This window comes from Euphorbia lathyris, chromosome 3 (genome assembly GCF_963576675.1).
Source record: "Euphorbia lathyris chromosome 3, ddEupLath1.1, whole genome shotgun sequence".
Taxonomy (NCBI): Eukaryota; Viridiplantae; Streptophyta; class Magnoliopsida; order Malpighiales; family Euphorbiaceae; genus Euphorbia; species Euphorbia lathyris.
The window spans coordinates 102,558,458-102,571,933 of record NC_088912.1 but is presented as its reverse complement, the minus strand read 5'-3'; the positions used below and the strand labels follow the sequence as shown (position 1 = coordinate 102,571,933).

Below are 13,476 nucleotides of genomic sequence, written 5' to 3'. Positions count from 1 at the left end.
AATCGCTAGATCCGCCAGATCCGCGGCACTCATGCGAGACGAAGTGGACTCCGCTCGGGGATTCTTTTTCCTAGGTTGGGAAGAGGAAGAGGCCATTGTTCCCAAAAAATGGCTAAAATCTACGGCCGGCACGGCACCGGTGGCCGAAGTAGAAAGAATTTGACTCCTAGTGGAACGAGTTTGATAGCGATTACACGCCGAGTTACGCAACTCAGCTAAATCGGAACAAGCTGTGTCCTCAGAGGAAGATGAATTTTCCGATGACGACGTAGTCCAACTAAAACTAACCACAATTTCGGGAGGAGGGGTCAAATTAAAAAGCTCGGAGGTTGATCTAGAAGAGGACGAAGAACTCCTAAACATTCAGAAAAAAATAGAATGAGAAAAGATGAACTTACATGTAAGAAAGCTTTGAAGGAACTCTGAAACTCCCAGAAAAAGCTTCGAGCAGAGAAAACGTAAACGGAAACGAAATAGGGAAGAAAGAGAAAGAGAAGGAAGAAGAAGGCGTCTTCTCTTTCCTTGGACAGGGCGCTTGTTACACGTGTCACTCTGCGATTGGCATCGAACAGAGTGCTCATTAATGCAAGTAGTCATGACGGCGCGTAGAAGCTCAAAAGCCCTAAAGGACTTTAAGGGAACTTAGGGGGGGCTTCTGATAACATTGAAATATTATCCCGAGGGCTAAGGGGGATATTCACCTAAGGAAACGCCGCGTATTGACGAGATCCGACTGGCGGATCACCGGATCTCCAAGGACCCATTAAAAGAGACCCGCCGGCGAACCTATGAGGCGAATCTCCTTGGACACTCATTCGCCATTATAACGGCTGGGCCGACCTGGCCATAAAGACCATTAATGAGCTATCAATTAGCTAACCGCCAGCTTAAGGATAACTTGTAACCGCCATAAATGAAACATTAATGGAGACTTTCTAGTTACTGAAGGTTACAACTTTCTAACTATATATAGCCTACGTCTCAGGCTATCCAGGTACACACATTCCCTTACCCTTTGTCAATTCAGTTTGCCCTTTTGTTCTTCCTTACTGACTTTGGCATCGGAGCTTCCCCCCGTCGAACCCAACGACGCCCCCACAGGGACGGAAGTTGATCAGAATTTCTCTACTTGTCATCAATATGTTATTTTAAGCAAGATAAGGGACTAATGAGACACTTTATAAATTTAAAAGACCAATCAAATTCTTAGAACAAGTTTACAAGACTCTTGATGTATTACACTTTTTACGGTATGCAATTTCAATTTTTAGGCTCAAAATTATCCGTTTTTTATTAATTAAAATATTTATCTTCAGTTAATAATGGTTTGAATTGCTCTTAATAAACTTAGACTTACGATTTTTCTATCTGTCAGTAGTTTTCACCTGGTCAATGAGTGACCAAGTGAAAATCATTGTCTGTTTTATATGTGAAAATTTAAACATATTAAATTTCTGATTTTTTTTCACATTTAGTCTTTCTTTACTAAACTAATTAGTTGTAAATATCCCAGTCATTTAAATATGCGTTATTAATTCCATGTGTTTGAAACTATATCTTTTGAAATTCAAAACATGGTTTTTGTAATTTTTTATAACTATACTATACATATCAAAAATCGTTTTCAGACTGTTATTTGTTTTAGAAAAGTACAAAATAAACCGATTTGCAAAGACAGTACTCTTAAAAGTTTACAAATAATGGTGTGTATTTTGTAAATTTCGCAGTTAAAAAAGATACGTGGATCAAATTTCCAGTCAAATTTTAGTTAATTTGTAAAGTTAAACCGTGCATTTTGAATAATTTGCAATGTTAGTCCTTTTAATTGCTCCAAATCGTCTTCTTTTGGGATAAATAGTTGTTACAATAGTTTTTGAAAAAATGATTGAATTTGTAAATTGTAAAAAACTCAGATTCCTGTTTGCAAATTTTTAAACCACGAGGATATCTTTGTAAATCAGTCCTTTTCTTTACATGCAGGTGAAATGAATAGCACCCTTTTAATTCGAATTTTATGTTCAAAGCTGATTTGTTTTTTTTATGATGGGAGGATAAGGTGCAAAAATACCCCTTACATTTACATCTATGAGAAATTTTACCCCTAACGTCTAAAATTTATAATTTTTCCTTTAACGTTGGCAGTCAAGAGCAATTGTACCTGTAACATTGACAAGTTCAGTCAATTGAAGAAATTATCCATCAAATTTTCTTCTCGGTCATGAATCTTGTCATTCAAACTTCGCATGTGCGTGATTTTATCACTCATTAGTAACAGATCACAAACATATGATTAAACATGAGAAAATTTAAAGAAAAATTTTAAAAAATATACTGTATTTTGTACAAGTTGGACAAAAAAATTCAAATATTTTATCGAATTTAAAAATATCAATCTTCAATTCTATTATTAAATCACAAAAAAAAATTATTTTTTTAATCAACTTACGTGCAATTGATGCAAGGAACAAAATATTTATGTTTTATAATAATGTCTGAAATTGACTCAATTTGCCTAGGGATAATAAAATTACTCATGATTGCCAATATTAGAAGTAAAATTGCATTATTTTAGATGTTAAGGGTAAACTTTCTTTTTATCTATAAACGTTAGGGGTATTTTTTGAGTGTTGAATGTGACAAAAAGTAAAACATCAGGGCTTAATGTGTAAAAAAACATAAAGGACTTAATGAATAAAACAACGAGAGACAAAGGACCTCAGGATGATTTTTACTTACTTATAACAGTAGGTTTGGACGGTCATAGATAGATCTTCATATCTGACATCACAGCATAAAACCGACTCAACTTTTTTCTCTTTCCCCTTGTCTCATACGATCGATTTTCCCTCTCAAATTCTAATCAGATTGGATAATGTGCGAAAGAAAATCAGTAGTGAGGATTCTGAATTGAGATGGGGAAGTGGAATTATCGCCGATCCCGTAGATTCTTCCAACATCAATATAGAGATCCGGCATCGTCTTACTACGATTCTCATAAACCTCCTCCTCCTCTTCCAGGTGCGTTTTCTTCTTCTTCTCTCTCTGTTTTCTTTTTCGGACATTGTTTATTTATTTCTATTTGAATCCGGGAACAAATTTTTTAACTAGGTTTCATGGAAATTTGTTTTTCTTTATGGATTTTGTTGATGGGGGTTCTGATGGACTTTGATTGTATTTGTTTATTCCAGTGATTAAATTTGTTGAATATTCTTCTGTGTTTGGCCTTTTTTTGCTTGATTGCTTTGAAATGGATAGAAATAGAATCGGTACATTAAGAAAAATGTTTTGATGAAGTAGGTGAGGTCAAAAATTGGCTTATGAAAAGGAAAAGTGTGCTTATTACGTGGCATTTGTGTAGCAAGTGGTGTATGATGTTTCTTGAAGGGGTTAGTTTCAAAATGCAAAATATAGAGGGTAAAATGCAGGGATGGTAATTGAAGTTTAGGGTTGTTTCACTGAACTTAAATTGATTTCAATTAAGTCATTCCGGTTAATTTGTGTAGGAAAACTCACCTGATTGTTGATTTAATTTGACATAGAATACAATTAACTATATGCTAACTAAGCTTCATACTAGATATGTCCGAATGTTATGGCTTATATGGAAGACTCTAGACACATCCTACACACACAAAATCATATTCTTGTTCGATATGACGATAAGTTGACATATAGTCAACTATTTTGTGTACCTCGTTAATATTCCAGTAATTTTATTGATAGAAAATGAAGTCTACATAGATTTCAAAATTCAGTGACAATCGGTGAAATTTACCCCGAATATGGATGAGTTTTAGTTAATTTATTCTCTACCTGCTGCTTATTTTGGGTAGGCTCCATTTCTTGTTACTTAGATTTCATAGCTGGACTTAAATCTTTTTGTTAACTAAGATAAGGCCTGTCTCACCAAGGGATAAAATGCCAAATATAGAGGGTAAAATGCAGGGATGATCATTGAATTTTAGGTTCGTCTTACTGATCTTCTCAATTGATTTCAATGAAGTCAGTCCGGTTAATTTGTGTACAAAAACTCACTGTAATGTTGATTTGACATGGGATACAATTAACTATATGCTGATTAAGTTTTATACTAGATATGTCTGACTTTTATGGCTTATATAGAAGACAAGTGACACATCCACACACAACAAGAGCACATTCTTGTTCGATATGACAGTTAGTTGGCATATAGTCAACTATTTTCTGTATCTTGTCAATATTCTGGTAAGTTTTTGCTTACAATTGGTTGGAGTGACTTTATTGAAATCAAATGTTAATTTCAGTGAATGAAGTCTAGTGAACTTTGTGAAATAGACTTCAAACTTCAGTGACAATCCGTGCAATTTACCCTAAATATGGATAAGTTTTAGTTAATTCATCCAGCTGCTGCTTATTTTTGGGTAGGCTCCATTTATTGTTACTTAAAAATTCGATTATTTGTAGGGATAAGAACAAGTATATTTCAGTTTGCAAATGCTACTACTAGAATGGAAGACATCAAATGAATTCTTCTAAATAGCTTCTAGTTTTAGTAAGAACTTACATGGCATATGCTCCATAATTATGAATTGATGTTATTATGTTCAAATGCTGTAAATCGTTTCTATTTTTTTTTTTTTTTTGTGCACACAATAGCTTAGGCGGGTAATCATTCAAGAAATTGTTAGCTACAATTGTGAAGCACATAACTAATGTGCAAATTTCCTGGTTCATCTAAGATTTTAGTATTGCATTCTCTCTTGTATAGTAGCACTAAGATTGGCGACAGTCAGTGTGACTGGCCGGTTAACAACCCGGATTATCTTCAAAGTAACAAATAAGTATCGAAAAAAGAAGGAACAGACAAATGTAAACTAAATGTCATGAATATCTGTGAATACCTTAATTAGTTAAGCATCAAATGTGTGGTTAACACAACTTAAGCTTGAATTGTTTTTTCTTTCTTTTTTTACTAGGTCGTGTAAGAAACAGTACACTTATCCTTGAAATCAGGAATAGTCATCTTTACAATTTGAGTTGACATCACTGTTTCTCAAATACCAATTTGTACCATTGAGTAGGATGTCCGTTATGTGATCAATATATTCCACATGATTATAGTATACATGATATAAATGACACAAAAATGATAATCATGTCAAACGGGTCAGAAATTTACCACCCTGCCATTGAGATTTCAAATTTGAACTTGTTCCTTAAATTTCCTGTTGATGCGATCTTATGAAGTGTTAAGACTTGTGGTTTGCAATATTATGTGGCCATTTTGCCTTGAAACCTGAAAATAGAGTAGTACATTATTGTTCTAATCTTTTCAACGGTCAAGTCAGAGTTTTCGACAACCTACAAGGTGTCAATGGCATGGGAATGATTTTCAAGTTTAAGCTTCTCATAAGTAGATCCTTTGAGCGTCTCTTGTAATATAAGACAATGGTTAGATTATGGCTGTACAATACGAATTACAAAGACAACCAGTTTGACACGGTCCATTTGACACAGTTATCATTTTTATTGGATTATATCATATATAATCATGTGGACTATATAGATCATATAACACGATTAAGAGATGATAGTCCATTTTGACAATCCTAGGTTAGAATTAGATAGTCTTTTTGTGTGGTAATTCTCAACTTTCTTCCCGCTCATGGTTAATTTTACTTACAAGATTTTATTGCGTATATCTGATTTCGGCATTAAATTTATTTCCTCCATTTATGTAGATTTTACTGAAGATGGTATTCCTGCATGGGAGAAAAGGTTTTGTTCTTTGATTGGATCAGTACCATGGCAGAAGATTGTCAAGGTTAAAGAGTATATCATCTGCCACGAAAATGTTGCCAACTGGGATGATTCTGGCGGTGAAGAGGCTTTTCAGACTGCAAAAAAATGTTTCTGGGCAGAGATCAATGGTTTACCCTATGAACAGAGCTGGAATCCAGATATGTATATTGATGAGATAAACTGGAATCCAAATATTGATATCGAATTGTTAAAGGACTTGGAACGATCATTGTTCGTTCCTGAAGAAGGAGAAGAAGACCGGGAACTCGAGTGTAAAAGTAACAACAGAAACACCATTTCAGAAGAATGTAACAACAATGTAGCTTTGGAAAACAAATCACAGGGCTGGAACGATTGGCCTATTGATACTGATAATTCGAGGAATACGAATGATGATTGGCATGGAGAAAGTGTCAATCACTTGAAGGCTTGGAACAACTGTACTGTAAATAATGATGAAAACCCCTGGGAACAGAGCTTTTCGGAGAAAAATAAATCTGCACAGGACGATGATCCTTGGAATAAAGTCAATCAATCGAAGGATTGTCATCCTGGTGGCGATCCTTGGAAGCGCAGCAATTGGGCTTATGATCCTGGGAAGGAAAAACCGTATAAAGTCGATCAGTCGAAGGATTGGCATACCGGTGGCGATCCTTGGAAGCACAACAATTGGGGTTATGATCCTGGGAAGGAAAAACCGTATACAGTCAATCAGTCAAAGGATTGGCATACCGGTGGCGATCCTTGGAAGCACAGCAATTGGGGTTATGATCCTGGGAAGGAAAAACCGTGGGGAAACTCCCACTCGGGTCATAGTTACTGGCGAAACGATCAGTTGGACAATCGGAGAATGAACAACTCCGGTAGTCAATGGGTACGGAGCAGAGGAAGCCAACAACATAGACAATGGAGAGGAAGGGGAAGGAATGGAAGCAGCGGGAGAAGGTCGGAAAATCAGCATTGGGAACAAAAAGATTGGGGATCTCGACAGCCGAGTAGAGGCCAGGGAACCTGGACGGAAAGTCACCGGAAAAGAGAAGGTAGCAATCAATATGAAGCAGGTAACAAACACAGTAGATTTGAGGAAAGCAATTATGAAACAGATCATCAATGGAGGTGAAGAACCAAGAAGAGGGTTAGTTTTGGTTTCAAGTAGCCATGGTTGTAGAATCCATAACTAAATAGTTCTTTTTGCGGCTTAATACATATCTAGTTCCTCCAACTTTTAACTAAACGCACAACGACCTACTAAACTTTCAAAACGATCTTTTTGACACCTCAATTTGCTTGCTTAAAAGATCAATTTTCAAGTAAGTTGAGGTGGTAGAAAGGTCGTTTTAAAAGTTTGAGGTTCGGTAGCGTTTTAGCGTAAGTTGGAGTATGTATTAAGCTTTTTTTTTTGCCGACTCAACTTCATCTTCATGTATTGCTGGAAAATCATACAAGTTATTGAAGCAATCAGAAAATCATCACTGAATTTTGGACTTCTTTCCTTTGTACTTTATAAACAGTGATATAATATATGATTCATTATTTCTATAAATTTTTATATTCTGCCCTGTTCTTCCCTTATAATATAGACTAGGGATGACAACGGGCACGGGTTTTATGGGTATCCGTATCAGCATAACTTTGAACTATGTGTAAAAGGGTATAAGTATAGGGATGGCATTAATAACTTTTTGTTTTATGTATTGATTCTTAACGGGTAAGGGCACCCGATGGTACCCGTGAATTACATGGGACGGGTATGAGATGTAAAAGGTATACCCATTAGGGTAATGAGACGGGTATGGGTAATTAAAAAATAAACGGCTAACGGTCTGGGATTGGAACTACCGGTAGTTTTGAGTTTAGAATGTTTGTTAAATTTGTGGATGGTTTATTAAATGTATGTTTTGTTAAATTTGTAATTTATTTGTTTTATACGTAAAATTTTAATGGATAAGGATATTCGTGAGTACCTGTAAATTAAATGAGATGGGTATAAGGTTCAAGAAGTGTATCCGTTGATAGGATAAGATATATAGTTTATATATATAATTTTAAAAAATAAACGGGTAAGATTTTGAGATTGATATTAGCTATTGATACTTATTCTGTTGTGATGTTATGAGATAAATAGTTTATATATATAATTTTAAAAAATAAACGAGTAAGATTTTGAGATTGATATTAGCTACTGATAATTATTCTGTTGTGATGTTATGCGATATATAGTATATATATATATATATAATTTTAAAAAATAAACGGGTAAGGTTTTGAGATTGATATTAGCTACTGATACTTATTTTGTTGTGATGTTGAAGGCTTGATCCAAGGAATTTTGTTGTAACTATGTATTTAGTGATCGAGACGAAGTCAGAGGGTATGTGTGAGGCCAAAATATAGTTAAATTGAGTCAAATGTGGTCAGTTGAAAATGACAACTTCAAAAAAAAAAAAAAACCCGTGGTTGAATGTTTCAAGCTCTATTTTTAACCTCCGCTACCCTCTGTTTTCTGCTTCATTTCTATAAAATTATTGAAGTAAAATCATGCGTAGAGATTATTGAAAGTCATGTGTAGTGTGAGTTACAAATTTCAGCTATAAATAGAGCTTTAGTCATTCATTTTCAACCCGAACTAATCCAACCAAAAACTCCAAAACCAGAAACATCATCTTTACGATAAAAATCACAGCCATTTTTAGTCATCTTCAAGCTTTAATTCTCAATCTTAAACTTGTTCCCAAACAAATCCCCTAAACGATTTTTCACTTTAAAATCGGATAAATTACACCCATAGCTACTAAACTTTACCAATTTTTCTGTTAAGACCACTTAACTTTAAAATGTAATATAAACGTTTATGAACTTTACATTTGACCGTTAACGATCGTAAATGAAAATATTTAAAGACTAAAGTTGTTCAGCATGATATTTACCATGAAACCACATTTTTTATTTTCAAAAATCATCATTTTTGGAGTTTTCTCTCACTAAACGTTCACTTCCCTCCTAATCAAACAACGTCTAAATGATCTCAAAACGAATTTTTTTAAGAAATAAAGTTGCTTAGAATATCATTAAATCTTAGAATTTTTTATTTTGAAGCTGTCAACGGTTGTTAACGATTGCCACAAAATGTAAAATTCAATGGTTTTTATTTTACATTTTTAAGTTTAATGATCATATTGTAAAAATTAGTAAAGTTCAGTGGCTAGGAGTGTAATTTACCCTTTTAAATTCCGATTATTGGGCTGTTTGAATTGTTTCCACCATAAGAATTTATGATATTATAAGTAAAATGTAACTTTAATTCCTAAAATTTTTAATTCAGTTTATGTTTGGTTCGAATAGAAAACGTGGATATTAGAAAGCTCAAAAAAGTAGTGATTTTATTAAATAAAAAATATAGTTTCATGTTAAATATCGTTATAAACAACTTTAATTTTTGAATATTTTCATTTTGAGATCATCAACGGTTATTTTGAGGTGTTAATTAAAGTTTAGTAGTAATTCTTGAATATTTTTATTTGGTTAAGGTGTAAAAATACCCCTAAGGTTTCAGATCAGGAGCAATTTTACCCCAACGTCTAAAATAGTGCAATTTTACCCTTAACGTTTGTAGCCAAGAGCAATTTTACTCCTAACATTGATAATTTAATTTTGGTCAATTTGAGAAAATAATTCACCAAACTATCTGCCCGGTCATGAATTTTGTCATCTACACTTCACACGTGCGTCATTTTATCAGTAACACATCACAAACATAGTGTAAGTTGGGATGTGAAAAAACAAAAAAAACACCGTCTTTTGTACGAATTAGACAAAAAAATTCAAAAATTCACCGAATTTATAAATATTAATCTCCAATTCTATTATTAAATTACAAAAAATATGAAATATTGATATGTAATTGGTACAAAATAAAGAACAAAAATATTTGTGTTTTATAATAGTATCTGAAATTGATCCAAATTATCAACGTTAGGGGTAAAATTGCTCTTGGCTACAAACTTTAGGATAAAATTGCACAATTTTAGACGTTTGGTATAAAATTGCTCCTGATCCGAAATGTTAGGGGTATTTTTACACCTTAACCCTTTTTATTTTGAGGTCAACGGTTATTTTGAGGTATTAATTAAAGTTTAGTGGTAATAATATTATAAAATATAAAGTTGAGTGATTTTTATATTAAGGTTTGAAGTTTAATAGGCATTACCGTGCAATTGATTAAAGTTCAGTGGCCATTTGTGTAATTTAACCAAATAAATTCCTATGTTCTTCTCTTCCTCCCTCAACATAAACTCTATTTCGACCTACACAGGACTAATTAGGCTGCGCATAACTCCGACGAGGCCTCGTCACTGGTTTCCTGCCGCCGGTCCTTCTAGATTCTGCTTGTCCTTCGTCGTTTAGCTTCTGATTCAACTTCATCGGTCATTTTCTTTCCTCAATTCGATTCGCTTGTCGAAGTTGTTATCGTACCTGCAAAATCCAGGTAATTCTCTATTGATGCAAAATCGCCAAAAGTATCACGAATTTGATCACATATTCTCTGTTGATTATTGCTCTTTCTCTGTTAATTATGTTGCTTAATTCAACATTTTCAAGTTTTTCTGTTGAGTGAGTGTTGGCAATGGCATTTGAGTGTTAATTAACCTTGTCAAACTTCGCCCTCAGTTGTTTGCGTTGTATACAGAACAATTTCGCGAAGATGGAGAAGAGAAGTTATAAGAGATTGAAAGGCAGCCAAAACCTTCGCCAGAGATTACTTTTAGCAACCCTCTCTGCCACTCCTCTTCTCATTGAAGACATTCGTGCTGAAGAGACTGTACCGGGCCTCCTCTCCCATGAGATCTCTTTACTCCGCCTACTTGAGAGAATCTCTGATGATTGCCTTATTGAAATCAATGAAACCGGTAACCCTCACTTACATCTGTCGCTGTAAATTTCTGTTTAGTCTGTCCTTGTTTTGATTTTGTCAAGTGTATGTGGCAGGCACCAAGTTCAAATACAAGCCTGGGATTGTGATGGGTGGGAAACATCATGTCCATGATTGTGGTGTTAGTCGATCAATTGGTTATTTCCTGGAGCCACTCATTGTTCTCGGGTTGTTTGCCAAGAAACCCCTTATCATAAAACTCAAAGGTGCGGCTTTGTGCTCTGAATTCTTACAATAATATCTGTTGGAGGAACAATCTTCCATCAGAACCTTTTAAGACCTACTTCATTAAAGCTGAAGTATAATCAGTTGTGGAAGTTGAAAATTGGAAGTCATTCTAGATAATTGCAGAGTAGTTACACCTTTTAGGCTTTTGTAATCTAGTGTTAAAGCTATTAGCTCCAATTTCTAAAATGATGTTCCGACTTGAAAGACTATTTATGGTTGATTCCATCTAAATCTAGTGGCCCTCAGATCATGAAATACTATTAATGGTGGTGTATTAACATGTAATTTTCATGATACTAAATGGAACTAGGAATTACAGTTATATTAACAGACATGAATTTAGAAACACATTTTGAATCTTTTTCAGGAATTACAAATGATTCTAAAGACCCATCTGTTGACACTTTTCGATCTACTACCTTGCCCATGTTGAAGCAATTTGGAGTTCCCGAAGGATTGGGGCTGAAGATAGAGAGTCGTGGAGTTCGGCCTCGTGGCGGTGGGGAAGTTGTCTTATCAGTACCAATTGTTCAAAGTCTAACGGTGGGATTCTCAAAACATGTCCTTCAGTTTAACTGTAGTTATTTCTATTTTCTTACTGTTCTGCTCTACAGGCAGTTACCTGGATTGATGAAGGAATGGTTAAAAGGATTAGAGGGGTCACTTTCTCTACCAAAGTGTCTTCTCAGTTTGAAAATACCATGATTCATGCTGCCCGTGGAATTTTTAACCGTTTGCTCCCTGATGTTCACATATTTACTGACCATAAAGCTGGTTCACAGGCTGGAAAGTATGCTCTGTTAGAAATGTCCTTTTATTCATCAAGTTTTGTCTGTTTTGCTTCTCTTTCTTATGCTCATGCTGTTTTAAATAAAATTTGGACAAATTTATCAGAAAATGTGATCTTATAGCATTTTAGAGATAGTACTTACATAAATGATAATGCCATGGCAGTTCACGCGGTTATGGAATTTCATTAGTTGCCGAAACTACTTCTGGTTGCTTCATTTCTGTCGACACAGCAGTTCCTCCACATGATACTGATGAAATGGATGATGAAAAGAAAGATCTGTCGCCTCCACAGGTTGTCGGTGAGCAAATTGCCTATCTTCTTCTTAAAGAAATTGAGCAAGGGGGAGTTGTGGATTCAGCGCATCAGGTTTGTGCTATTCTTCTATCTTTTCCCTTGTGTTTCATTGTATGAATGAAATGTGTACAACAATGTTTCTTTCACTGCTAAATCCCAAATCCCCTTGCTGACATTAGTCAAATTCTACGAAATTTACCACATGCGCTGTTTAGTTGTGTTGTGTGGAACAAAAGGTGCATGTTTCCCCTGTTCCTTTAACACTATTAATTGTAAAATTTCATAAAAAGGGATTAATTTGTGTGTGGTGTCTTCTATAATGGTTTCAAAGCAATTGATGACAATACCCTTTCTAAAAGACTAGTTAGGTGATAACTTTTACATGAATATATATGTCTACATTGCTGGAAGACACTGGGAACTGATGCATATTCCTGATAAGAAGATAGTAAAAAGTGAAATGTGACTCTTATCTGGGTTTTTCGAGTAAGATGCTATATCATTCGTTCTTCCAATATTTCGTCTTATTCTTGTTGCTTTAATCTTTGGTTTGTAGGGTTTACTATTCCTTCTTTGTGCAATATGTCCTCAAGATGTGTCGAAAGTTCGTGTTGGAGAGCTCTCACCTCATGGGATACAAACTCTGAGACAAATCAGAGATTTTCTGGGGGTTAAGTTTGTCATTAAACCAGACCCATCAACTGGGACAAGGATTCTGAGATGCGTGGGATGTGGGTTGAAGAACCTTTCTAGAAAGATTTCATGATGACACTTTGCAACTTCATGAGATAAGGATTATGGTTTCAGTATGCCCTTTTTGTACATTAAGGGCTCAATTAGGGGGAAGATGAAAGTTGCTGCTCCATGAATGGGATTTTTGGTACATTAAGGGTTATGCAGTCTGCCAGCTTGTCACTGCAAACTGAGTATTTGGTTTTGGATCAGTTCTATTTGATCAGGTTGATCGAGTATGAAGGAATTCTGAACAGTTCTATTCTGATCAGCTTGTTACTTAGGGGGAAGTCAGAGGGCGCATCTGGAGGATATGAAAACGATAGCGTTGCTTAGTTTAGTTTTTTTCCATAAAAAAAGAAACTAAGCATTGAAGATTTTATTAGCAGTTAATTATAGCATTTAGTTAATTTTTTGAGTTCTAGAATTCATTTTCTGTCAAACGTGTCAAGGCAGGCTACTTGAGTTGAAAAGTTCAAAACTGGATTGTTTAAGAAACAAATTGAGATGAAATTTTGAGTTATTGTTTTTGATACATTTATTTATATTATTGCATTGCTAGAATCTCTATCAAGGCAGGCTAGAATACTCGTTTGAACGTTCCATTAAAATTTATTTACTTGGTCATTTAATTTCCAGGTTTCCTCGAGTAATGAAAATTATCTGCACTAGTATGAAGATGTTAGAAGTGAGGTGCCAAAAAAAGATACTAAGAAAT

General features: G+C 34.7%; 2 protein-coding genes across 3 annotated transcripts; both read left to right on the top strand.

The window, feature by feature from the left end:
• Positions 1-2,784: 2,784 nt before the first annotated feature.
• LOC136224187 (uncharacterized) lies at positions 2,785-7,324 on the top strand. Its single transcript, XM_066012454.1, has 2 exons — positions 2,785-3,018; positions 5,721-7,324. Exons 1-2 carry the CDS (start codon positions 2,913-2,915, stop codon positions 6,899-6,901), a joined length of 1,287 nt encoding a protein of 428 aa, XP_065868526.1. The 5' UTR covers positions 2,785-2,912; the 3' UTR covers positions 6,902-7,324.
• A 2,746-nt stretch (positions 7,325-10,070) lies between these two features.
• Positions 10,071-13,303, top strand: LOC136224188 (probable RNA 3'-terminal phosphate cyclase-like protein). 2 transcript variants are annotated; one of them, XM_066012455.1, is made up of 7 exons: positions 10,071-10,267; positions 10,469-10,688; positions 10,768-10,917; positions 11,307-11,482; positions 11,554-11,729; positions 11,894-12,098; positions 12,583-13,303. In XM_066012455.1, exons 2-7 carry the CDS (start codon positions 10,484-10,486, stop codon positions 12,790-12,792), a joined length of 1,122 nt encoding a protein of 373 aa, XP_065868527.1. In that variant the 5' UTR covers positions 10,071-10,267; positions 10,469-10,483; the 3' UTR covers positions 12,793-13,303. The 2 variants fall into 2 exon arrangements, with proteins under 2 accessions (XP_065868527.1, XP_065868528.1); XM_066012456.1 differs by having other exon boundaries at positions 10,450-10,688.
• The last annotated feature ends 173 nt before the right edge of the window (positions 13,304-13,476 follow it).